Genomic DNA, 27,439 nt, shown 5'->3' with positions numbered 1-27,439 from the left:
GAAGTTGTGGAATGCTTTTTTTGGCTCATGTAAATGGCCTGCTCAAGATAGAGAAGAAGGAGACACCAAATGTCAATTGTAAAGGAAATATGACACAAAAGTGCTATATGAGTGAGCATTATGTACTTATCGCTTTGCCATCTGGTCATCAGGTGAAGTGCATATCACAGGTTTTGAGTTTGCTGAAAAGGGATGTATCAATCCTATTTTGATGCGAGACATCCCAATTTAGCCCTGATATGGTGAGAGGCTTTTGGACTCTTGTACAGCATCCACAGTCTCTCATTCATTATTTCATAGGGAAACACTTGTTGCGAATTCCAAGAAATAATTCCAAACCATAATTTGAACCATAATTTGGACCGTGTATGCTTTTCCTTTGGTCTTGGATGGCACGCTGAAGCATGGAGTTTGAAGAGTTTGAAGCATGGAGGATGCTGGCTTTCCACACAACCATTTAATCAATTTAGTATAAACAGTTGGAAAGACAGCTAAATTTTACTGGAAAAACCAAAAAACATTTCTAATATAAATGGTTCCACAACCTATCTATTCATAGCAACAAGCACACCACAGTTCCCTTCTAATTAAATAATTTATGAAGGACATGATTTTTTTGTTAATGACAGTCTGCTTAAGTAGGCCTACCTCCAAGTTCAACAAAACCCCAAATAACCTTAGTTTAATTGGTACAAGAGCCTACTTCTACTGCATGACTTGTGAACCACAATTGCAGGATTGTACTTAATGATGCGTCAAAGTCGTTAGACCGGGGTGTCAGATCTGTCAGTGTCTGCAGGCGATGTGATTGTAGGTAAGCTGAAGTTGAAAGGCGGTATCCTGCCTGACATCAGGTCATGACCCCGCTGACCTTTTGGAATTTGTGGCACTGCTCCCGAGAGACCATGTCAGTCAAATGTCCCCTTAATTGGAGGCATCTCACATTCCTTGACAAAAAGAACCTTTAACATGGTAGACTTGCCCCTGCATCCACTGTGTCCGTGGGTCAGTGAAACGTGAGCTCCATAGATTATCTCAATTCAGTCTGCCAGCTGGTTACCTCTGAGGTCCGCTGCATTTAACAACGTGTTAGGGCCGCAAACCTTTCATAGGAGTTGTACATCCAACCTCCATGAAGGTTGCATGCTGATGATGTGACTGCTGAGGAGTCAGATTGTGTCACAGACATATGAATGTGTGCCAATATTGTCAAATGTTTCCCACTGAAAGATGCTTTGGTAGGAATTGTGGATTTTTAATAAGCCCAACATTTTACTGTTAAATCATGCTAAAACTGTAATTCTGTTTTCCAGTGACGGCTGTAAGTTCCATCAAGACTGGGCAAGGACATTTAAGGTGAGTGTGATCCAAAATGCCACGCAAAATGATAACGGGGAGGGTTAGGCTTCAGAAAATTGTCAGAGGACCATCTGTGATTTCACTTTGTGGGGGACCACCAAGGTTAACAGGAAGTCTGAAAAGTTCCATCGACTCCCCTTACCCAAACTAAGATATAGCCCTACTGAAGCTAGAGAGAGTAGAAAAGGGGAACCTCCATCATATTTGCGTTCTTTTCTAAGACAGTCATGTGTGTCTGTGTTGAAATATTAATGCTTTAATCATCAGGAGGGACTCCACTGTAAAACAAATATGCCATTCACTAAACCTCTATTCAGTTGGAAATTGTGCTTATGATAAGCTACGTAAGCTAAATCTTGATTCATGTACTAAAGGAAATGAATAACTCATTTGCAATTAGACACATTTTGGAGGGTTTATATTTCACTTTTGTATAATATATAGTGGGTAAAGCATGCTACGTCATTGGTGTTTTGTCTACATCTTTATAGTGGTTTTCAGGATTTTGTCTGAATGTTCAATCGAGATTGCTAGTTGAGCCAGAAACCGACGGAAAGTTTGACATACATGTCAACACCTCAGCAGCCAGTTATTATAATGTTGACACTTAAAAAATGTTTGATATTTGCGTTGGGCAACTGCATTCTCTTGCTCATGTCAGACTGTTTGAAAAAGTATTGGTCATATATTTTCTTTTAAAATAAATAAACCTTTCAAATCTGGGGGTGGATCATAGAGCACACTTGTGAGCAAATGGAAGGGCGCTCGCCTACAGAGACCACGAGAACGCCATAGACCTGTGATCAGAGTATTTTCACAGTGCAGTAGCCTACCATCGAAACCACCACATATTTGAGTTATTGAGACTGGGCAATCATGCAAACACATTTGGATGCGTGACACGACATTTGGTTCTTGTCATGACCTGTCTTTTGCAGCCTCTCTGAGTGGAGGCTGATTAAATGCACCCTCCATCTTTGCCTCTCACTGCTTGCTGATGTGGCCTCTCCTGAATGTCATTTAAGAGCAAATTTGGAGGATGACTTCTGTATGTGATAATATCGGATATCGGGCAACTCTTTGAAAGCACCATCTGGTCTTTGTTGCTCAGCAACACAGACTCTTAAAGGCTCTTGCATGCATTTCATAGGATTATGACTTCTGAACAGTGTTTTCTTTTGCTGCTAAAGGATATCAGTATCAGCTGGAAGACCTTATGGACATCAGACACTGTTGGACAGAAGCGCTCAAGGCGCTGAATACCATACGTGAGGCATAGCACAGAGAGAGAGAGGACAGTAGAAGGGGATGTGGGACCTCATAGGCTAGTCTGCATTCCTTTGGTGAAATAATTTAATTAAGTTTTGCCTGGATTCATATGGACACTCTGTACTTTCCCATACTGTACATCAGATGTGCTTCACCATGGCGTGCTGCCCTCCACACTCTCAGCTAGACCTTTTAAACAGCACCATTAACACTCTAAAGCGGCATGTGTGCAGGAGCGTAACACAAAATATACCGCTTTGTCCGGACCAGTGCAAGGCCATGTTTGGCTTGGACTAGTCGTCTCCCCATGCGTCGCCACCATAATGTTCCGCAGACTCGGCCCATTCACTGGAGCATTTTACTGAGAGTGCTCGTGGCACTGTTTGGACATCCCTGCCACTTTGCATTTTCTTTCCGCTCAATCAGCTCACCAGCTTTGCAGACTCAATTAGAGCTCCTCAGTCAATGTTCACCCTTCCAGGTGCAATCAGTGTCTCTATCAGGCATTTTTTTGCCCACCACATATAAGGCGTGCCACCTGGGGCTAAACCAACCCTGTGCTAAGGGTGGCTAATGTGCTGTAAGTTCGTTCCAGTTTGGCTTTGCACATAACACACTGATCAAGACTGATGGCTTTTTATGTTTACTCCGAGTCTGGAAGGCACTCAATGCCAGTTTACATGAAAGTCATTGCAGTGAATCAGAACAACAGGCTTCCCTATTCAATGTGTTTTCTATCACAGGAAACTTTTTTTATCTGGTAGTGTGGACGGTAGAAATATTCACAGAGTATTATTGTTTTCTTGGAAAAGTTCTTCGGAAGTTCATGCAATCGATGTGTGCGTTGGTACGGAATTGCCATTGTTTCTTCCAGTGTTTAAACAGTATTTTCTCCATTGTTATGTAATTTGAAACATCAACTCCTCAAAGCAATAAGGAGCTTTAAGTGATGTGATGTACTATTCTGACCACTGCATCCTGTCAAATGATCACCATGAATGAAATATTTTATTCTATCTGTTAAAATTGGTTCAAAATAAAGTAGTCTTCTACACAGTACTGTAGGCTATATATTCCTTTATTTGTATTCTTAACGTTTTTTTTTTTTGGGGGGGGGGGGGGTTACACTTTATTCGTTTTCATGCGATAGGACAGGGAAGATAGTGACAGAAAGCAAGCTGGGGAGAGAGATTGGGAAGGGTCAGCAAAGGACCCGAGTTCGAACCCGGATTGGCCGCATAGTAGACCAGTGCCCTATGGAATCAAGGTTCCAACAAATTCATATAAAACCAAAGACACAAAATTATTGTGATGAATCTGCAAAAACACTAAGCTGTCTGTCAGACACAGTGAGCTTTTGTAATCCCATCTCATGGGCTGCGTTAAAAAAGCAAAGACAATGTAACACCAGTGGCGAGAAGACAACAGGGAACTCTATAGAGACACAACAATAACACTGAAGAAGCCACCCAGGGTGGGATGGCTACACTGTAAAAAGCAAGTTGAGCATGGCTATGAGTTTTTTAAACGTTAGACATACAGAATTAAAAGAACATTTTTGATTAGGGAAATTTATCAGGGATGGTGACCATCAGTTAATTGAAGCGTTTCACATACTTCATAGAGGTTGTGAATAATACTTTTTTTTGTTTTTCGTCTCGTGACCATAATGCAAGACATCCGGAAAATAAGACACGCACATTTTGAGCATCACGTTTAGTATTTAAGCCATTATATTTGAATATTCAGTAGAACTTTCTTCTGTGCTTTCTACCTTTTGAATATGTATTTCTTTCTGATGCTTAATCATGCATCCCCATTAGTCAATTGTTGTGACTTTATCGCTTCCTGACAGGTAAATGAACGACTGTGCACTCCTCTCTCCCGGGACCTCCCACGTGTTGGTTTTAACATGCGTTTCTTCACACCCGTCTCACGCTCTCTCACCGAGTCCCAGGCCCATAAAAGAGACTAAAGGAAGTCGTAAGTCTCTTATGCCTTGCTCCCATTTTGAGGTACATTCCTGTACACAAAACAAATGTACCTCGTGCCCATGATTCCAACAGGTCTACCTGGAATGTACCATCCAAATATTGTTTTCGAGCAGGATGTCAGGTGAACATGAACAGAAAACGTATTATGTATACATATGCGTGTCTGTGTTTCTGTGTGAGCGTGTGAGCGTGTGTGTATGTGTGCGTGTGTGCGTGTGTGCATGCCTATGTGTGTCTCTGTCTGAGTCTGTGTCTGTGTGCATGCACGCATGTGTCCTCTTTTATGGGCAGCATGTACTGTATTACCAACCACATTAGCTCGAGATCCTTTAAAGACTACACTTGTCTACTCGGTTGTCTCTGAAGGCATTTCCTGTCTGTCTTCCATCTTCTCTTGACAGCTGAAACACACATGGCGATGTGTTGTGGGTCTATCATTCCCTGGAACAAACTAACTTCTACATATTTTTCTACTGTTTCCCAAGGCCAACGGACATGGCACTCTTCAGTCTATGTACAATACTGTATTGTTCACACTAGCATTATTCCGACCACATGGCTTCCAGTCAAAGATGTGCCAAGTATTTTAACCTTTTTTTCTTTTTCTTCCTACTTTTTCTAGCGTTCCATCCACTGAATGGCTCATGTTTTGTCACTTTTTAAAAACAAAATTTATCTCACATCTGACTCATTGTCCTTAATAGATAATACTTTTGTATAATACTTCCAGTTGATGGACTGGAAGTCAGTGTTACTAACTTTGTTGCTGATTTTTCTTTTTTTGAGCAGTGCCAAATGTTTGTGAATTCAGTACAGTCCTTCTCCTAGCCCCTAACCACACCTGGTGTCTTCTCTGATTTCACCTTAAGTGCTTTCCCATCCACTGTGGTGGGTGCTGCTCCACTGTCAAGACATTGAGGGACCAAACATATGTTGGCTGGGAGGAAAGCTGACCAAACCCAATACCGATGGTCTCCAGTCAGCTGATTGCTCTGTTTTTGTCTTTATGTTTTGAAGCTGCTGTTTATGCTTGGCATGAGTGATGCTCCAGTGAACCAAAACTCTACTGCATACAATGCACAATGGATTTACTTTCTGAATGGTACTTTTTGGAAGCAGCCTTAACTTTTAATTCAGACAGACTTCTCTTGGAATGATTGATTTTTGAAAGAGTCTTTCAGATGTACTACTGATGGGTATTGTTGTATATTGTTTATAGAGCTAGAAAATAACTACAAACTACAGTATCATTTCATATGACTGCCAGAAACTTAATCATATTCAAAACATGAATGTGATTGTATTAATTCCATGCCGTGGAATATACATTTAGTGACTTTGGAAAGATTCCAGCACACACAATCGCTGTGTTACACAACTACTGTTACAAAAATCCATCTAATGGCAACAGTACTATACTTAACAAGAGAACTTCCCTGTCTTTGTGAAACTAATGAGTGTGGTCTTTAGATCTCTTCCATCACATCAGAGGAAATAATAATGTTGTCTTTCCATGGTGTGAATTAAAGTTGTGTTTCAGAAATGCTCTGGCTGGTTATGTGTTCAAATGCAGAAAAGAGCTCTATTGACTTTGGCTCTGCCAGTCCTCGATCCTGGCGTGTATATATCACAATCTCTGGAAAAGGCATTAATTGCTTTAGCGGCTACTGTAAGAAGAGACATCTCCAAAAGGCACAAAAAAAAAAGATTTTTTATAAAAAAAGATACTTATACATATCTCCACCTAAGGAATGGCATCTGGATTAGGGGTGAACTGAAGTTCTGGTCATGCTTAACCATAAGATGAAATCTTGTGAAGAAAAGAAAAGGAATGTCTCTCAATATCTGGGCCCCTCTCTCTCTGTCTTTTATTTATTTTTTATTTTTTTGTTGCCGTACAGGCTGCCGGTCGCGGTCGGTGCAGCGTGGGGAGTCACGCCCAGCCTGCCCATTGGCTCTGGGCTCAGAAGAGGATTTTAAAAAGTCTTTGAGGGGACGGCTACTGTGGAAATCACACCAGGGCTGCCCAGGACGCCCTAGCAAGGCTGTTTCGAAAGCTGTCGACAGGTGTCGGGGGAGAGGCGCAGACTCAGCCCCATTCTCACTTGCAGTCAGGAGGGATATTAAGTTGGCTCAGCAGAAAGAAACTACTACAGCGGTAAGGCCAATTTTCTTCACTTAATTGTTTTCTAGCCTTCAGTGTTAAAAAGAGTAATTGCACTTTTCTTCTGCAACTGTTTTGCATCTCGGAAATTAGACAATAACTCCACTCTCATTCAGAGGAATATTTAGACGTTTTCTTTCACAATGATTTCCAACCCCATTGCTTCTCGTGAAATAAATTTCATCTGCAATTATGGCAGCTTTCTATCAGGGTTATTAGTCAGACTCTTGACACTTTTAAAGGGCTGTTAAAATGCTGAATTTCCTTTTATTATCTCAGCTTTTGAATGGCTGCACTTTTAGTGAGATTTATTGTCAGCAGGAGAACTTTTTTTGCCTCACTGGTCATTCAGAAATGGATTCTTCATTATATATGTATATTTATAAAGTTTGGAACTTTGGGAGAAAAGTAACTTTATAAGTCTGTTACTGTCCCATTTCTCAGGAAATACACAGAGCACGGAAACTCTCATAAACAAGGGAGCAACAATGTTTCCACTCTGAGATGTGTCTTGGTGCTGGTGTTTTATCAGTGAACCATTACAAAAACAATAAAGTAACAGGGGCATTAGATTGAGTAGTGTAAAAATGCTGGAGTGCCTAGGATGCTTTATAGAGAATAATATTAGCTCTGGCCATTAAATTATGTGCTTAAATTCCTGCTTGTTGTTTTTTTCTTTTCTTGGTCTTAATAGAGAGTCTATAATACAATGCATGTACCAATTATCCTGCTCACACACAATGGACCTCCCTCCTGACTTTTCATTTCAAATGCTGTTTTCGAGATCCTGCACTTAGACCTATTAGTCAGCCTCAGGGGCAGGAGGAGTGAACAAAGGTGAGGCAAGAAATCTGCTGACTTTGTCCGTTTGTCTTGGTGTATTTCTGGCTTTGGCTCTGGCTATTTCTGGGGAGGCTATCCCCTGGGTCCCATTTGAGAGATCAGGGTGTGTTACATTGTCCTGGTGTGATGGTGTGAGCGAGTGGAAGCTGCTACTGTGCTGGCAGCGCTTTTAATCGGCAGCCGGGATCAAATGAGCTGCAGATGTGGCTCATTGCCTGCCCCTAGCCATGAGTGGATGCTTTATTATATACAGTGGAGTCGCGCACCGCACCGCACGCGTTACATAAGGTCAACCGGCCTGAACCCTGCTCTCCGGTAACCTTATCAAGGCTTTCTGTGGTCTGGGTCTGCAGGCCGGCAGACTGAGAGCGGGATATGAAAAAAAAAACTGTTTCTCTGACTCACTCATAATTACCATCAGGCTTTTGCAGCCTCAGGAACAGCAGAGAGAGAGGAAACTCCAAATGAGTTGCATGACTGCGGCCACTTCTTAAAAGCATAATCTGGTCTGGGGCTCCCTCCTCCATCCTCTCCGCAACCCCCTCATCCCCCACCACCACCACCACCACCACCCCCACCCCCACCCCACCCCCCTTAACCACCTATTTTTTTTCCAACAACAGTAAATCCTTTCGTCTCCTCTCTGATGGTGCGACTTAAATACAACTTCAAAAAATACTGAGGAACAGACTGGCTTTGTCCGTTAATGTGCCTCAGGAGAGTGGGGGGGCATTAAACACGGGCTGCCTGGCCTTGCGCTGCCCCAGCTAGCCCCCTTTTCCTCTCCCCCCTCTGTCCCACTGCCTCCCCTCCTCACCAGTGCATTATACTTCCTGCAGAAACGTAAGTGTATCTCATTTGTGAAAGGTAGTCCGCAGTAGTTTTGTAGTTTACAGTGCTCTGGGTTCCCCCGAACACTAGGAGGCAGAGGTGGAATACTATGTTCCTGGCATGTCTGTCGAAAAATAAATTTCTTCCATTTCCCAGGATGTAAGCTTTGGCATGAGTAGCACTGAGCACTCCAGGGCTGTCAAATGTCACCGAGCTAAAAGACATTGATGTCTGACAGAAATTAAGTGAGTGACCCACTTCACTGCCACTATGACAGATTGGGGTTCTGCAGGAGATGATGGCGTGTTGTCATAATCCTCCCTAAACTGCTTCTTGGCTCTCAGAACTCTGGTCAGTTCCAGAAGAACAGTGGAGGTGCATGACTAGAGGTATTGATTCTGTGTTAGGATCTGAAGGTGTCTTTCCAATAATTCAACCCAGTACAAACAATATTTGACACAGAAATCAAAGCGTTTGTTATTATTATTGCTATTACCAACAGCTGTTTTGAAAAGCTATTTACCCTCAGCTTCCCTACACTGTAAGTCAGGGAAGATTTTCACCCCTGAAAAATAGCGAATTACAGATCACACAGTTTCCCCATCCCATATGCCAAGATCAGTCAGACCTGATAATACTTACCCAATCAGTGGAGGATACAGTAATACTGTACAGCACCATGCAGCATAATAATCTTAAACAAATGAGTGCTCTTGGCTTTGAGGTTTGGCTACTGCCTTAGACAAGGAGTCCGTCTCTCAGGGCCATGTCTACAGTATGTCTGCGCTCCCCACTCGCAGTCTGCCATGCGGCGGCAACAGCACAGACTCTGTTTTCCACAAGGCCAGGTGGAAACCCGGCTGAGCTCACCAGTTCCTCCCGAAATCTCTGCTTGCGCAGTGGAGACATGCCTTCAATCCCGCCTGCCCTGCTCTCCCCCACCCCACCCCACCCTTCCTCCACACACACAGTAGCAACCATGACTCGCTAAGCACTGCCAGGTAGTTGAGGTGCCTTGTCCAAGAGAAATAAAAAACGTGGAAAGCAAGCACTGAATAAAAGGCTCTGACAGAGTACAATAAACAGGGCTCTTTATGGAAGAGCTATGTGTACCTGTGCTTGTGCTTTTGTGCAAGATACACGTACTTCCTCCTGTTCACTGTACTGTTTAGCGTTGCGTTTCTTTTTTGGGGGGTGAGATGGTCAGTTAGCCTATGGCGTACAGTTTTTTGGCTGTTTTCTTTTCATTTCCTGAGTGAAATGACAGACATGTTTCCAGTTGAAGGTTGAAAGCAAAATCAACATTGAACACCCTAATTTCAGTATAGGGACTCTGGAATAATCAGTAACATACTTTTAATATTTTACGTACAGTGCTTTCGTCTGGAGATGTGAAGTGTCCAACCCCGTTCTCTCCAAGTTTATCATTCCACATCTGCTCTTCCACTCTGTCTCTCTCTCTCTCTCATGACTCTTGCTCAACGTTTTCAGCCTATTCATGGACACCAACTCCTACATTCCTCCTTGATTAAAGCGATGCCCCCTTTGGATAGGGAGTAAATGACATGAATTCAAAACAGAATTCTTGCTGCAGCGGAATCCACAGGAGGGAATCAGGAGTCCTTAGGCCGCCCATGAACTCTTCTCATTGAGAAAAATAAGATGCCTTCCAAATGACTATGCTTATGTCACTATGCTATTGGTGCCATGTTGTGACAGATATGATTTCTGTTATTTTCAGTTGGCATATTTCAATAAAAAAATAAAAAAATAAAACAAAACACAAATTTTCATCCGACACAGAGGTTGCATTATAACCATTGCGAATTCACAAAATAGTCTATGGGCTCATCCCTCTTGGTTGGCCGCTTTTCCGAAGGCAGCCACAGCAAATCAGTGAGATGTTTGCTGCTGTGTTGAAAATCTGAGTGTAACCTCCAGGACCACAGCATCTCAACTTACTGGAGGCTGTTCTCCAGCAAAGATTTAATTTTATCAGACCACACAGCCTTGGATTCCCATACATTACTTATTGGTCTTCAGGAGTTTTAATGCCTTAGGACACTCTTGGGAAGATGATTTTTATTCTTTGGCTTTTTAATAAAGCATGTAGAACTTTCCAGTGATATACCTCATTAAACGTCTCCTACATAGTATGTAATTCCGATTCCCTGTGAGATACAGAGATTGGATGACATCACTGCCATTAGTAATGACACCATTCCATTCATAAGCATTCCATGCTCCTTGAAGTTACCATGCGGTTGCACACATGCAATTAATGGTTTGGATGGAATGTGCCAGCGAAGCAGAGAGACAGCAGACATTCCACTGTATGAGCAGATCTATCGCCCTCTTATAAAACAAAACTTGCTCCATTAAACATAATGCGATGTCCTAAATATCCGTTTTTATCGTATGTTAAACATAGATGGGAAGCCCCATTTGGAAAAAAGACTCGTCCAAAAGGAAAGTAAGGCCTTATTTTAAGAGCCATGGCTATGGAAACATTGATATCTTCGTATTGCTTTGCCTGATGACAACCCAGGTAGAAAAATGGCATTGGGATAATGAACGGATTAAATAAAATAATGGGGTGCAAATGAATGAGATTAACACAAAAAAGTGAATGAATAACGTTCTTGCATCCTCCCACAGCCATGGTGACCAGACTAAGTCATCTGAGAAGACTCCTCCTCCTGGTGGGAACACTTCTTGCGGTTTCCCTCTTCACCGTGGCAGAGGACCAGGAGGCTGGAAAGGGGGTCACATTCAGCCATGTTTATAAGATTGGCACGGACTGCAAAGTGGGCTCCCAGGCCCTCCTCACTCAGGACCAGACCACCGACTCCCAGGGTGCACTGCAGGAGATGACCGTGAATGGAGAGAACGACGTTGTCTTCAGGCACAATATCCGCCTGCAAACGCCCTCCTGCAGCTGCTCGGACAACGAGGAGTTCCAGTCTTTGCTCTACCGTGTCAATGGCTTGGAGGAGGAGGTCACGTACCTGAAGGCCCAGTGCGCCCAAGGCTGCTGCAAATCAGCGGGTATGTCGCTCTAATTTAGGTCACTTCCACTCAATTGCACTCAAGGCATTCAATGAAATACCATGATACATTGCACCAAATACCCTTACGTGTATATACCACAACATTATCACACAACACAACTACACATCGTCCACTCATAAGTCATGGACCTCATGCCTCTGTTATATCAGCTGATAAAGTCATGGAAAATAGCTGTTATTTTGCAACAGTATTTTACTGTACTGTATTAAACTTTTGTACATGATGTTAAACACTCATACAAGACATGCTAATAGTAAATAACATAGTGAGACATTAGGGTGCACACTAACAGTAAGTAACTGCGCATTGTGAACATTAAACAACGTGGAAAAGTTGCAAGGGGTGAGCTTAGGTGTGCATGGAGTGATACAGTATCATCAAAGAGCTTAGAGACCTATTGAAAGTAAACAAAATAAGTGATTTTCATAAACGCCCAGTATGCTCATGGTCTGTGACAAATGTACAAGAGACTGGCACCAAATGCTTCTTTAGTTTAACCCCACTTTTCATCCCACCCAATAACCGTAAAGGTGGTTTTAGTTGTGTCATTAACACTCAGACAAGATCGAAGAAGAGGAGCACCACATCTGAAGGCATGGCCATGGTAAGTCTTTCTATATCGAAAATAGATGCTTTTATAATACATTGTAGTTGATTATAAGAAACATTAATTAGCTAGTGAGCCTGCATTGTGTGGTGACAATGCAGTACAGATTACCCTAACATCTGTAATTGTTGATGTCAGTATCAAAGTACAGGGATTCTTCATGTCTTGATATGAGCTTTACTTTACTTTACATTGCACTTAGCTGACGCTTTCATTTATTCAAAGCGACTTACAGCTATTATTTTTCAGGATATTGGTTACAGTCGCTGGAGCAATGTGGGGTTAGGTGCCTTGCTGAAGGGCGCTTCAGCCATGGATGGAGATTTAGGGAGAGGTCAGGGGGGGATTCGAACTTGCAACCCCTAGATTGAAAGACCAACTCTCTAACCACTATGCCACGGCTACCCAATGTCTTGATATGAGCTGCCTATTGATGTTTCACAATATTTGTGTAACAGATTAAAAACTTGTTCTAGATCTTCTAAAAGAACAGATGCTGCTAGTTAGCTGCTGGTAGCACCACAGTCGAGTGTGCTTGCCCCCATATCACAGTTGATTTGGAGGTCTGAGTTGGAAATGCAGCTTTCCATGAAAGTGCTGAAGTTTTGCATGGGGGCCTACTGGAGTTTAGAATTAGCCTGGCGACGCCATCCTATGTACTCCACCCATGACTGAGTCAACATTCGGCTTTCGCCCATTCTAGTGTAGAATCACCCTGGCCCAAAAGGTGAATAGCGATTATTAGTTTATTCCTCAATGAAGAGCATTGCCTTTAGCCTTCATTGTCTTTATTTTGGCTTTATTGTCATTATTGTGAAATCATACCCATACATTTGTTATTGTTCCACCAAAAATAACGCTCTAATGAAAAGAAATGGTAAATCAGAGCTTGAATCTACAGTATATCACGAAAGTGAATACACCCCTCACAGTTTTGCAGATTTTTGAGTATATCTTTTCATAGGAAAGCATTACAGAAATTTAACTTTGACACAATGATTAGTGACCTTTTAACAACATATTTAACCGCTTAAATTTCTTGTTCACTCAGAAAAAAAAACAAAATACAGCCATTAATGTTTGAACATGTACTCACAAAAGTGAGTACACCCCAGATTAAAATCCGGTAGAGAAGGGGCTATGTTGGCTCGAATCGTCTCGAAATGAAATTAAATGAAAAGGGATGACAAGGGAGGTCATCAGTGTGCGTTTCAACCTTTCTTTGCATTGAACTTTTAAATTTTGAGTCTGCATCTGGCTTAAATAGATTAGTGTGAGATTTGAATGCAATCCTATGGAGAATATCATGATCTGCTTCAGTAGTCACAGTGCATGTTGACATGCATGTTTCTTTTAGGTGTATTTCAGATTGCCAATGTTGACAGCATTCATGCATCCCCAAACCATGTCAGTCCCTCTACCATGCTTGGCTATTGAGAGGATACACCATTTTTGTAAAACTCACTTGTTTACCACCACACATGCTTGACACCATCAAAAGCTAATTTGTTTATCTTGGTCTCTTCAGATCACTCGACATGGTTCCAGTGATCCATATGCTTGGTCTGTTCATCTCTCTTGAGACCAAGATAAACAAATTGGCTAGATGGTGTCAAGCATGTGTGGTGGTAAACAAGTGAGTTTTACAAAAAAGGTGTATCCTCTCAATAGCCAAGCATGGTAGTGGGACTGACATGGTTTGGGGATGCATGAATGCTGTCAACATTGGCAATCTGAAATACACCTAAAAGAAACATGCGTGTCAACATGCACTGTGACTACTGAAGCAGATCATGATATTCTCCATAGGATTGCATTCAAATCTCACACCAATCTATTTAAGCCAGATGCAGACTCAAAATTTAAAAGTTCAATGCAAAGAAAGGTTGAAACGCACACTGATGACCTCCCTTGTCATCCCTTTTCATTTAATTTCATTTCGAGACGATTCGAGCCAACATAGCCCCTTCTCTACCGGATTTTAATCTGGGGTGTACTCACTTTTGTGAGAACATGTTCAAACATTAATTGGTGTATTTATTTTTTTTCTGAGTGAACAAGAAATTTAAGCGGTTAAATATGTTGTTAAAAGGTCACTAATCATTGTGTCAAAGTGAAATTTCTGTAATGCTTTCCTATGAAAAGATATACTCAAAAATCTGCAAAACTGTGAGGGGTGTATTCACTTTCGTGATATACTGTACGTATTTACGTGCTGTGCATGTTTTGTAAAGATGTTCACATTTAGTGCAGATGTGGCAGTATCACATGATGAGCATCTGGCATCATACCATAGTTTCCATGCTGGTATACAGGCTCCCAAGAGGGCAGCTTTTGCCTCGCTTTAAGGTTGTGTTTTTATGACATTTATGACAAGGCTGACAAGTGAAAAATGTCTGTGATCATATTTCAAGGTGCATTGGTCATGCACATTGGAATAGGACTTTGAAGTGTGACAGGCACATTGGGAAATATATTAAGGTACAGTAAGTGTCTAAGTAGTTTTGGGAACATGCATGCAGTGTAACGTGACAGCAGAGAGGTTTGTGAGACGCAATAACTGCCTAGACCTGATTGTAATGAACTTTTTCTCTCTTCCTCACCAGGCAGACACCTTCATATGACTCTCACTCTGTTGGTGTGGGCCTGTGGATTTTGGATTAAGTGAGACATATGACAGCTCCTGTGGAAGTCAATTTGTACATTTTGTTTTGGTTAATGTTATAACTACCAGATCATTGTACTTGCATAGGATCACACAATTATTTTACTACTTGTATGGTGTGATATTCATCCTTAAAGATGCACTGTGTAATCTTTTTAGTAGTTCATTTCCAGAATTCATGCTGCCCATTTACAAATGTTACATTTTTAACAAATATTTACCACCACCATCAAATTGTAAGTATTCAATATGACTGGGACAATGTTCATTCATTTTTCATACATGACTAGGCTGTACAAGTTCAATAAGAAGCATAGTTGCAATACCTATTCTGTCCACAATCTTACACAGTGCATCTTTCAGTAAAAAGATACAAACAAACATACTTTTTTCTGTGTCTGCACATTGTGTACCACCAACTGTAAATACAGAAAACACTGTACAACAGAGTGTTATAAACATTATTGTTACAGATACATACCACTTTACACTAATAAAGAACATTCGGTTGCTGTAAAAAATAATGGTGGGCTGTACAAACGCATCTTTCCTGCTGTCTTTAATTTAAAACGATTTTATGGTGATTTCGCTATGGTGTAGTATGCGTGTAAGAGTGCAAATGTGTTAAATGTGTTAAATGTGTTTCTGTGTCCGTGTTCTTTTAATCTAAAACCTCATCTGTTCCTCATCTCACAACATTCTGAATACTGTGCGCCCACTGCTGCGTGTAACATATGGTGCCAGTCACACTGTATTGGGCAGTACTGTAATGATGCAGACAGCATGGGACATTCTAGCTAAGCCAAAGAGAAACCATATGATGTGGTTCCACTACAATCACCTGTTTCACCCGCACCCTTCTTCACACAGGCCTTTGAACTCCACTTTGGAATGAGATACCGTGTGCAACTTTAGATTTATTCTCTCTCTCTCTCTCTCTGACCAGGTATGGACACAAGCTGCAGTGGCCATGGCACATTCCAGCAGGACACGTGCAAATGCCTGTGTGACCCTGGATGGGAAGGACCTGACTGCTCTCTGTCGACCTGCCCTGATGACTGCAATGACAACGGGCGTTGTGTGGATGGCCGCTGTGTGTGCCATGTGGGCTACACTGGCGACGACTGCAGCCAGCTCCTCTGCCCCGACAACTGCAACGATAAGGGCCACTGCGTGGACGGCAAGTGTGTCTGCTTCCCCCACTTCACCGGGGAGGACTGCAGCGTCCAGCGTTGTCCCAATGACTGCATCGGAAATGGCCGTTGTGTAGACGGACGCTGCATCTGCGATGAGGGATTCTTTGGCGAGGACTGCTCATTGGGTAAAACCAAGTTTAAATTATTGGTAACACTTTACTTGACATATCCCTGCATAACACATTCATAACAGCTTGTATACACTCTGCATGGAGCATTCATTTACTTTTTCATCAGACATGAATGCATTCGCAAACTTTCAGGAACATGGAGGATGAAAGGACAGCAACTTGTCAAAATAAAAGATAAACAAAGCAGCGAAACGTTAGTCTCACTGCACTAAAAATTAAATTACAGAAAATAGACATCCGTGTGGCACCAGATTTCTTTCCCTTTTTGCTTATAAACAAAGCAGCATTGCAGGTTAGATAAGGGGGTTAGATGAAGCTTTTATTTTGATAAGTTGCTGTCCTTTTGTGTTCCATGTTTATGAAGGTCTTACGACATTTGCATCATGACTGCATTAACTGCTACTGAAGCAGTCAGTTGCAGTGCTGTCCCAATCCGTAGCAAAGCCCAGGAGGACTGTCCATAAAGACACATATTGAGAGTTATGAGCAGAGAGGGAGCTATCTGCCCATCTTTATGGAATGTGTAGGTCATGTCCATCAAAATAAAGTACAGTAACAGTAGACATGTAAAAGAACGGGATAACTGAGTTCAGTTCACACCTCAGGGTGAAGTTTGCACTTGGGGGACAGGCTAATTGAGATCAACCAAAGACCACAAAAACCCATGGCATGCTGCTAGGGTTTTTCGAAAAGCTTAGTAGTCCTCTTGGAGAAATTGTCTCCGTCTTTCTACCTTGGAGTGTTCATTCAACTCATAATATGAAACATAAACCACCACAACCAACCTTCAGATTTGAAATGTTCCTCTCAAAGTACTATTCACACATTTGGTCTGTTATAGTTTATGTTGATCTCCACCAGGCTGGATATGGGCAGAGAATGCCGCCAGGGGAGATAATTTATTTAGGAAATGAATATTTTTTTGTTGAAACGGGGGAAACAAAGACATTCAAATGCTACAAGGCCATTTCAGCATGCAGTTCTGCACCAAATTATGCAATGAAAGAGGCCTCTTATGAAGAGCACCAAATGTTGCATATCATTTAATAAATTCTTTTTAAAACCACCAAACAAAAGTTGAAAACTGTGCACATTCCAAAATGTGTTAGTTATTTACAGAGGTGGAACGTAAAGTATTTTTACTTTGTTACTGTACTTAACCCTCAAGCGACCGGCCTGTTTTTGCGACTAATCTGACCGAGCGGGGTCATTTATGACCCCAAGGAGTTTATACAGAAATACCACTATATAAATTATTTTTTGGGGTTCATTCAAATTTATTTACATCTTGCACATACTTGTCCCTCATCTAAAGCAAAAAAATGTGAATTTGAACATTTTATTGTTTTGCTAAAAAATAGTCAAACTTACATATGTATATGCTAAATATGATGTATGCCCTCATTTGCATATGTAAACATCAAAATACAAAAAACATCCAATACATTTTTTTCTTCTCTCATCATCAGTAATCAACTGAGAAAGTTTCATGGTGATATCTATCATTTACATTTTTTAGCCTATTCACTTGTAGTAGGCTTACCATAATAATACAGTATATGTATGCTAATTATGGAAATTGCTGAAAGTGAAACTTTGGGAAACCAATATAAATTCTATCCATTAGGCCCATAGATGATATTTCTGCAATAAAAATGTAGGGTACTCAACATTTCTGGGTTCATGAAATCACAAGATCAGAGAATATGGTAATTTACATAGACAAAACCATGTCTCAAACATATAACCTTATGCACACTCAAAATTTCTCTGTCACTTTTTCTGGACATTGTAGCTTTGGAAATTTGTCTTCCATATGTATTAGAGCAAAGAAATGATTCAACTGATGCGTCAGCCTTTGTATAGCCATATAATAAGAAAAATTCTAAAATCGCCATTGATTTCTACACTGATGACTTGTTTCCTCCCTCTTTGTTAATCAGGATGACTTCTATTTTATATTCTCATCATGTGTCTAGGACCAAGGTGCCATGATATCAACAAATATGGAGCAATAACAGAGGAAATGCCACCTGGGTGCCCTCACAATATGCTTCGTTGGATATCGCAGGGGTGCCTTATTTATTTATATAATATATTATATTTTAATACTATAAATGTTTATATTGTGAATATTTTAGGTCTGCTGACCATGGCCTGCATCAAGACACAAAATACAAAAACCAGAGTTTGAAAATTACAACAACAATGGACATTATAATGTTGAGTATCTCATGGATCCTCTCGGGGTCATAAATGACCCCAGAGGTGTTTTGATTATAAATCCCATATAGATGGTCAAAATCTCACAAAAATCATTCACAACATGCACAACATATGTATTGACAAACTCCTAGAAGGACAAGTTTCTCTGATGAAAATTGCAGAAATGGTGTATGAAAATATGTGCCCGGGGTCATAAATGACCCCAGTCGGACGCTTTAGGGTTAAGTAGTTTTTTCTGGAATTTGTACTTACTTAAGTAAAAATAAAAATGCAGACTTTTACTTTTACTCAACAACATTTTTTGACAATTACTTGTACTTTCTACTCCTTACATTTCTAGGAGAAGACTTTGTTACTAGTTACATTTATCCTAGGTTTTCCTGTTGTGTTTCGTGGATATTTCAGTAGCCTCAGCTGCGGGCAGGGAGGTGGGACCAAGCCCCTCTTCCAAATTGACACCCAGATAGAAAATATACTTTTAAAAACATTAACAGGACTCCATAGTCATGTTCAAATGGAACCGAAAACCGTTGCAGACAATTTTTCCTATTGTATCAAGTAGGTAGACATGGAGAAAGACAGCCAGTGCGCGTGTAGGCCTACTTGTACTTTTGTACTGAAAAGTACATTTAAAAGTTAGTACTTAGGACTTTTACTTAAGTACGTTTTTGGTAAACAACTTTTACTTTCACTTGAGTAATTTTTTCGCAGGGTACTTCTACTTTTACTTAAGTACACAACTTCAGTACTTCTTCCACCTCTGGTTATTTATGCCTTTGAGTACCGTTTCCCATATGCCTACCCAGAGATCAGCTGACTTTCCCAGAATAACACAAAGTTAGGTTAATAGTAGTCTAACTCAAAAGTCGATAATGATTACGTTGAAAAGTGAAAATTGAAAAATCACAGGACGATCGGTTTCCCCACCGCAAAAGATTCACGGGTTTTTTTTTGTTTTGTTTGTTTTAAATCTGAGAGCCCCTGGAAGCTTGACCAAGCACTAGGACAGTGGTTCTCAACCTTTTTTAAACAACGTCCCCTTTACCTCTTAATAAGCCTCCCAACGTCCCCTTGACCTCATCATAAATCTGCCAATGCCCCCATTAGTATTGAAAACTAAAATAAATAAATAAAAATAAATGCCCCCCCAATGGGAACTAAGATCCACCCCCACTCAGCTGTTCCCTTCTCAATGCCCCCCGAGGGCTCACCAACGTCCCCTGGGGGGCTGTAGCGCCCCGTTGAGAAACACTGCACTTGGAGATGTAAAAGATTGGGTCCGGTTAGTGTGTAAGTCATACCTCCTCCTGTGCTGGCTCTCAGCAGGCTTTCCACAAGACAGACAAAGCACAAACAAGAGCAGATGAATACTATTACCATTGCAGTTACTGAGCAGCTCGCTAAGAGATGCCAGAAACATTATTACATTTGTGTGTATGATAGGGTCTCCAGTGTTTCCATGCAAATGGTGTGTGTGTGTGTGTGTGTGTGTGTGTGTGTGTGTGTGTGTGTGTGTGTGTGTGTGTGTGTGTGTGTGTGTGTGTGTGTGTGTGTGTGTGTGTGTGTGTGTGTGTGTGTGTGTGTGTGTTAAGCATGCAGACTGGAATATGAGGAGCACCACTGTGCACTGAACCAGATTGTAGCCGTATGCACTGTTCCAATTAACCAAGAGTTGTTACCCGGAACTATGCTGATTGCAAGGCCATTCACAGCTTACATGTTTTTTTAAACACCACTGTGATGTCTTCGTGGCATACACGCAGCACGGCAGATTTATGCTATCAAGTCCAAACACGATTCTGTTATGATAGTAATTTTCATCTTTTTAAAATGTGTTTCCCTCATTACCAATCAGTCATGACACGAGTTTCCGGTACTTGCGCTTTTCCACCAGGCCTTAGATGTTAATTTATTTGTCCCGGTGGCCTCTCTGACATATTATTTAAGAGTGAAATTGTTACTGGTAGTATCTGGAAAAGGACAGCAGCAGGAACAGGCGTATTAACTGCCACTGGATGGAATGGCTCCTGCTAAAACTTTAGGAAAACATTCCAACTTCCTGTCCCTTGCCATGTGGAACAATGTCCAAAACTTCTGTGCATTCTTTTCCGCCTCATGTGGTCTCCTCAGCACCCATTTTGCTGCAGACCTCTGGTGTATTCCTCCACTTTTCCTCCTTGTTGTATTTCTCTGAATTCACCACCTCTCAGTATTTTCCACTAATACCCAGGGGAATTGACTGAGTGGAAATTACACTCCTGCCTGACAGCTTACTGCTCGCCGGCCCCCCTAGGGGGTCTAGTCTGTTATTGAAGTTCTCCTCCAGGTGCTCCTCCTCTCTGCTCTCTGCTCTCTCTCTCTCTCTCTCTCTCTCTCTCTCTCTCTCTCTCTCTCTCTCTCTCTCTCTCTCTCTCTCTCTCTCTCTCTCTCCCCCCAATTCTTCACTATCTTGTTGTAGTGCTCAATATTAACTGTATCATAATTCTCTTGAAAAAGGCTGCCATGTCAGACTTTTAATGTCACCAGTACTATCCTGAAGTAAACTGTTCCTTGCACTATTTCTTTCTGTCCATAGTGATGGGGCCAAAATATCTCCGTCTGCTGGAGGCAACCGAAATGTCCCTGTTGGTGGAGTGGGACTTCGTCCAGGGTGCCGAGTACTATGTGCTGACCTACCACCCAGAAGGAGACGAGGGAGCCATGGTAACTGTGAACGTCCCCAACACTGAGAACAGTTACCTGATCACTGGCCTTGTCTCGGGAGTCAACTACATTGTACAGGTGTACGCTGTTATCAAGGAGACGAATAGTGAAACTGTCAGTCTGGAGGCCACCACAGGTAAGGCGTCCCAACTGCTGCATTTACTAGCCTGATTATCATCGACTTTCAAATCTCTTCGAGACTTGGTCTGACCAAGAGCATAACAATTAACGTTTCCCAAACGGCATAGTTGACCCGCCTCCCTAGGTTTGCTACTGGTTGACTGGTGTCCAATAAAGTGGGTGGAGTTCCCGGTTTTTCGGGAGATCCTAAATTTATTTAATTTTCATTGCTCTTGGCCTGACTAGCATTTACAGAGCTTTTGTCTTTTTGTCCCAGCACTCAATTACTTGGGAACAAAAGTGTTTAGTTAGCTCTTCCCGTGCAAGGAATTAATCTGCTGACATTTGGGTCGTGAATCACTAAATTGCACTGGTTTTACGCAATTAGAACCAGAAGGAAGCAGTAGGCACGTTTTATATGGAATGAGGGCCACTTACAGATGCCATGGGGATGTGTGTGCCTCCAGCAAGTGCTCTGTGATGTGGCTGGCTATGAAAGTCCTTTCACAAGCTCTCATGTTAGAAAGCAGTATGTGCTCGTCATCTGGTTATGATGAACTGGCTGTCCCGATCTTGATGGGACAGTTTCTGGTCAAAGCTTTTAACTGCACACATGCAACCACTTTCAGATGGTCTGGGTATATTCCTGCCACCAGAGAAAACAACAGAGACATTTAGCATTGAGATGCACAAAGTATTAAAGTTTTTTAGTTTTTTTTCCCTTGGCTGTCCTCAAATGTCTCCTGTCTGACAGGAAGAGCTTTGCAACAGGCATCCTCAGTTCAGTTGGTATTGAAAATAAATCCTACACAGTCGGCAAATCTACCCTTAGAGTCAACCATAGCCTATTGAAAACCAAATCACCCTCTGTTTTCTGTCCTTCCCTCAACTTGACTGAACAGAACCTCATGGTCTGGGTTTATGTTCTCTTTTGGTGGTAATATCACCTCTTTCACATCTTAAGAGGCTGTAGTACCCTCACAACAGCAATGCACGTTTATCTACTGAGTTGCTATTTACTCAATAATAGACTTTGGCAGGACTGTTTTTTGTAAGTGCACAGCTGGTGAATGCTGGGCTTTCCCAGCCTTGTCATATCATTTGGAAACATCAGAGCTGAATGCTTGCCTTCATACTTAAGCCTCTGTGTATTTTTTATACTTACTCACTGGCTGGTTTTATGTCCAACTGTTCTAACAGGAATACCATGCAGCAGCAGCAGGTTTGCCTTTTGTGTTTTTGTCATAAATCCTGACCTACGGTTGAGCAGGGAGGAAAAGCATGCAGGTTTATGGCTCACATGACTGATTGTGGTGCATTTTAATGGTATTGGTGAAGGTGCATTATAAACTATGCTGTGTTTTCTCTGAGCTGTAAGGAATTGACTTGTATGCTTTACTGTGCTCAACCTTCTGTGTTTTTGGGTTTATGCAGTGAATGGAAAATTGCAGAACTTTACTTGAGAGTAAAATTGTCTATCTACAAAAAGGATGAATATACAGAGCTGTTGCCATGATTAGATTGGGAAAAGGCTGTCTGTGGAGTTGAGGGAGGTACTGAGATACTGCTACCAATCTATCCGTTTGCTGATGCTCTTGTCAGAGTTCAGCTATGCCAGACTACTTCTAAACCTCTGAAGTGATTGATGCTAGGTTCTTGGTTTATTACCAAGGAGCAAAATCAGTGTTTGCTGAAATAATCAATTATGTAGCGTTTTAATTAAGCCTCCCAGCCAGCCATTTATGCTCACAAAATGAAGCCAACTATGTGGTGCTTTGTTGCATAACCTAAGAGAGGCAGCAGTTACTTTTCAAAATAGATTTTTCTCTATGTTTATTTAGTTTGCAGCATGTGAGCAGTCCATCCTCCTTCAGCCATGTACTGTTCAGCCCGTTTGACCTTTGACCACACAAATGTTCTTTGGAGAGTTTGCCTCTAGAGGGATCTCTAGGGAACAAATAGTGGAACGTCTGGCACCATGCATTCTATCCCAACAAAGAGCAAGACAAGACAGTATCTTGTTCCTGCCCTGGCTGAAATGACAGTTGTCATATGCCCATTAGGGTCTTCTTCAGGCCCGCCGGCAGGGGGGACAAACGGGTATGTGGTCCCGGGCACAGGGAAATAGGGGCCCCAGGAATGGGTTCCTGTTATATTGCATTTATTTGGTAGGGAGCCCTTTCAGATGATTTTGTCCTGGGCCCAGCGAAAGCTGTCAGCAGCCCTGGTCGTCTTTATAGTCTGATAAAATCCCTAACTTTTTTTTTTACCTTTTCCTGCTCACAGTTGTTTCTGGAATTGGCGACATTCGTGTTTTGGGTCAGACAGAGGACTCCATCCAAGTAGACTGGAAGAACCCAGAAGCTGACCTGGACTACTTCAGACTGACCCATGCCAGCCCAGATGGTCGTGAGGAGGAGCAGAGCGTGTCCAAGAGTGAGGAGGCTAGAACGAAGCACACCATCGTGGGTAAGCTTTCCTTAGAGTTAATCTCCCATTCCCACAGTATTTTCAAGATTTTTTTTTTGGTCTTTTTCGACCAAAATGTATTGACAGGATAGTATGAGAGGTGGACAGGAAGCGAATGGGGAGAGAGATGGGGAGGGGTCTGCGAATGACCTGGACCGGGAGTCGAATCCGGGTCAGCCGCATGGCAGACGAGTGCCCTACTGGTTGGCCACGGCAGGGCTTCCCACAGTATTTTCAATGGCGCTCTGTTTGCACATTAGATAATCTCTTTACATGTTTAGTGGAGGGGATTGAAATAACAGATGATTGCATCTTGAATAATAGACTTGAATAATGTGCTTGTTTTACAGGCCTGTTTCCTGGCACTGAGTATCAGATAACAGTACAGGCCATTAAAGGGACGTCGGAGGGCAAGTCATCATCCGTTACAGGAACCACAGGTCAGTCTCGTCTAATCCACACATCATTTTGAAACTGGCTAAGGAATACCCACCTTCCCACAAAACACAATCACCATTTTTTTGCAGCACCTTTAGTAACTGATACACTGCATGCAGTGAATAATATGTGTCCTAAATGTTGGTGCACATGTTCAATTTTCTACCCAAGAGTCATTTCAAATCAAGAGACGATAAAAAGTATAGTATATAAGTATATTCTCTCTCTCTCTCTCTCTCTCTCTCTCTCTCTCTCTCTCTCTCTCTCTCTCTCTCTCTCTCTCTCTCTCTCTCTCTCTCTCTCTCTCTCTCGTACAATTACAATGCATCTCTATACTAGCTATACATTGATTGATTGAGGAATGACACCAATAAAACCCTTTGTTGAGAATAGTGTCCCTTTTGTTGAGATTTCTACTCAAGCCCTTTTGTTGAGATTTCTACTGAAAGGGGCCAATGTTCACATTTTATTTGACCTCAACAGCTAAGTTTATAATTCAGGTATTTTTCTTGTCACCGTAAATCAATAAAATGACTTCCTTGACCAAAAGCAACAACAATGAAGTGCCCTTTTATTTTACCCTGGGCAATTCAACTATGTGAACATCTGAAATGATCTTGGGCTCGTGAAACAGTCTAGATCCAAAATCAACAAATAATATTGAGGAACCCAGCAGGAGCTTGGCCTCTGCCTCGATGCAATTATTTGTCCATCTAATGGTCACACCGACAGCCTTATACATTCCTACACAGATTCATTTCTGAGTGACATTTCACCATATCACATCAAGCTGTTACTCAATCCATGGATTCGGAATGTTCAGCTGGTCTAAAGCCAAAACAAAATCTCTCATAGATATTCTCTTTCACATTATCCGTGTGCTATATTTTTCTAGTGAAGTGTGAAGACGTTGCAGATGGTTTGATGTGTTGACAATCTCATGTACAGTAGCGTCTATAGATATGGGTTTAGATCAAATAAATAAGCATACAAGCTACCATCTCCCATCCTGGCCATTTGAACCATGACTGTTATTCGGAATTATATTCAACCATAATGCATTGTGTCCTCATATTCACTGAATGTTTTTTTTCCTGAGTTTGCTGAATGTTTTACTCATCAATCAAATCAAACATATTATCAATTCCCCCTATAACACATTTGCAATCTCTATTTGGTCATGTAGCATGTTTGCTCAGCTGCGAGGCCTTTTCGTATGGTGCCCTAAGGATGACATTTTAAATGCACATAAATCAGCGCTATACACAGTTTCCATGGCTTGTGCTATAGCTGAAAATTCAATGAGGTACACAATCTATGATTTCAAAGCTTAATAGTGAAAATAAATGAGAGGTAATGCTCCTAAATGCAAGATCTCTGGAGTAATAAACAGTGATTTATAATAATTCCACAATTTACTCATGATTCCCTCAGATTTACACTGCCTCCATACTAAAACAGTATTCAGAATGCTCACATTTTCTCTAATACATCAAGTGGTGGCAAGCAGTATTTCTCTTTTCCCACTCACCATCTGGAAGTACAACTAGATGCATAAATATAGCCTTGCTTTGTCTGGCTTTTGACTTAGCATTGTAATTTATTTATATATTTTTGTATTTTTACAAGAAGGTGAACTCTTCTTAGAATTAACTCTTAAATGCCCTCATGCTTTCACTGCCTCTGCAAATGGTATGCCAAAACGGTGCATGCCTTGCAGTATGCCGGCCATAAAGGTAGTTTAAGCCATGGTTTTTGGCTCTATAATGCCACTGGTGCTTGTCTGTTGGCGTCGATAGCTCTTTTGCTTCTCTTGCCTTGGAGGGATATTATTTCTTTTTTTCATTTAGTATTTAGCTTTTGTGCTGCTCCCCCTAGACTGCTCCCCCCTTTTAGTGTCCAGTGCATGACCTCCCATTTCTTTTCAAGAGGTAATCCCCACATAGTCTGTACAATCTTTGTCTTGACACTAAAGCCAAGAGTCTTCAACCCAGGTGTTCCACGAAAGGCTTACAGCATTAGGGCAGTTTGAGGGAGAGAGCACACCTTAGCTCCATGACAGAACTGCTCCACATTGCTTCAAGATGACCGGGACTTGCCAATTATAGATCACAAGAGGTCCCTGAGCCTACATCAACACAGATTTACTTTTTTTGTTAGTGATGGAAATCTGGTTGTGGTTATATGGTGGACACACACATGCAAAGACAGAGACCAATGAAGGAAGAAGTGGTCACAGTCGTGTCCCGGCCCTCTAGCACACTGGAGTTTTTGTCTCTTGTTTAGTCTGGGGGCTTTGTGTGAGGAGAAAAAAACCCTCACTCTTGAGTTACGGCAGGGCTGGGCTGGGATCCAAAAAAATGGACCGGGCATTTTTGGCCTAGACCAGCCCTTCATGCAGCCCCCCCTGTTTTTCCATGATGTTGTGATGGGCTCAGTCTATTGTCGATATTACAGAGTGATCAATGGGCTGCCCCCATCTAAATGGTCGGCTGGGGCCTTTACTACAAAGCTGGTTCATTATAAGTTATGGTTGAGTTAAGAGGTAAATCATCTAATACAATAGCTTTTCTCAAGAAAATGAGGACTCCAGGCTCTTCTATTAGGTGATTTACCTCTTAACTTAACCTTCACTTATCCTGAACCAGCTTTGTAGTATAGGCCCCTGGTCTCTAAAGGGCAATTAAACAAACTAAAAACAATAACCTGTACTGTAACATCGGCCCCTGAGGAATGCCGGCCCACCGGGAAAATGCCCCGTATGCCAGGCGACCAGTCCAGCCCTGAGTTACGGCGTAAAGCAGACCCACATCCTGCAAGGTTTACCCTTGACAGTTATGGCCACCGTTACGGAGGCTTCAATTAGACAGTCTTTTCCCCCTTCCTCAGCAAGTTATGAATTACAGCATAGCAGCACACACACACGTACTCCCACCCCTCACACACACACGGTCATCTTACATACAAGGAGGGGAAATGGTTTTTCAATGCATCGTCTGCTGGGGAAAACCATTTTGTTTAGTGGAGGACAGCCTACGTTCAGTGCCCCCCCTTTAAATGGCAGAGCGTAGCAACTGTTCAGCGTAACCACACTCTCGTAGGGTGGTCCCTGTAAATCCGTCTCTGATTGTTACAAACCGACACAGGGCTTTGACACGTCTGCAAACTGTGTACGTCTGGGTACTGCTTTCCTTTGGCAGCACAGTGATGGGACATAAAAATGGTACAGGATGTTGGAGCATTTTTTTTTTAGCATTCTCAAAATCCCCAAAAGAAACAGAGACAGTGTTCCATAGTCGATCGCTATAAAATGATGGGCCTCATTTGCTCAACCTACTAAGCATTTCTTCTT

General features: G+C 41.9%; 1 protein-coding gene across 2 annotated transcripts in view; it reads left to right on the top strand.

Moving 5' to 3' along the window:
* Positions 1–6,585: 6,585 nt before the first annotated feature.
* Positions 6,586–27,439, top strand: part of tnn (tenascin N) — a 31,668-nt gene continuing 10,814 nt past the window's right edge. Inside the window, exons 1-6 of one of the 2 annotated variants that reach the window (XM_063218923.1) lie at positions 6,586–6,780; positions 11,119–11,508; positions 15,751–16,125; positions 20,933–21,196; positions 23,467–23,649; positions 24,000–24,089. In XM_063218923.1, coding sequence (XP_063074993.1) covers positions 11,121–11,508; positions 15,751–16,125; positions 20,933–21,196; positions 23,467–23,649; positions 24,000–24,089 — 1,300 coding nt within the window. In that variant the 5' untranslated portion in view covers positions 6,586–6,780; positions 11,119–11,120. The remainder of the gene's footprint in view (positions 6,781–11,118; positions 11,509–15,750; positions 16,126–20,932; positions 21,197–23,466; positions 23,650–23,999; positions 24,090–27,439) is intronic. The other variant, XM_063218924.1, reaches the window with a different exon arrangement.

Source organism: Engraulis encrasicolus, chromosome 16, assembly GCF_034702125.1.
Source record: "Engraulis encrasicolus isolate BLACKSEA-1 chromosome 16, IST_EnEncr_1.0, whole genome shotgun sequence".
In the NCBI taxonomy this organism is placed as follows: Eukaryota; Metazoa; Chordata; class Actinopteri; order Clupeiformes; family Engraulidae; genus Engraulis; species Engraulis encrasicolus.
Note: the sequence above shows the minus strand (reverse complement) of the source record. Positions and strands in the feature narration are given on the sequence as shown.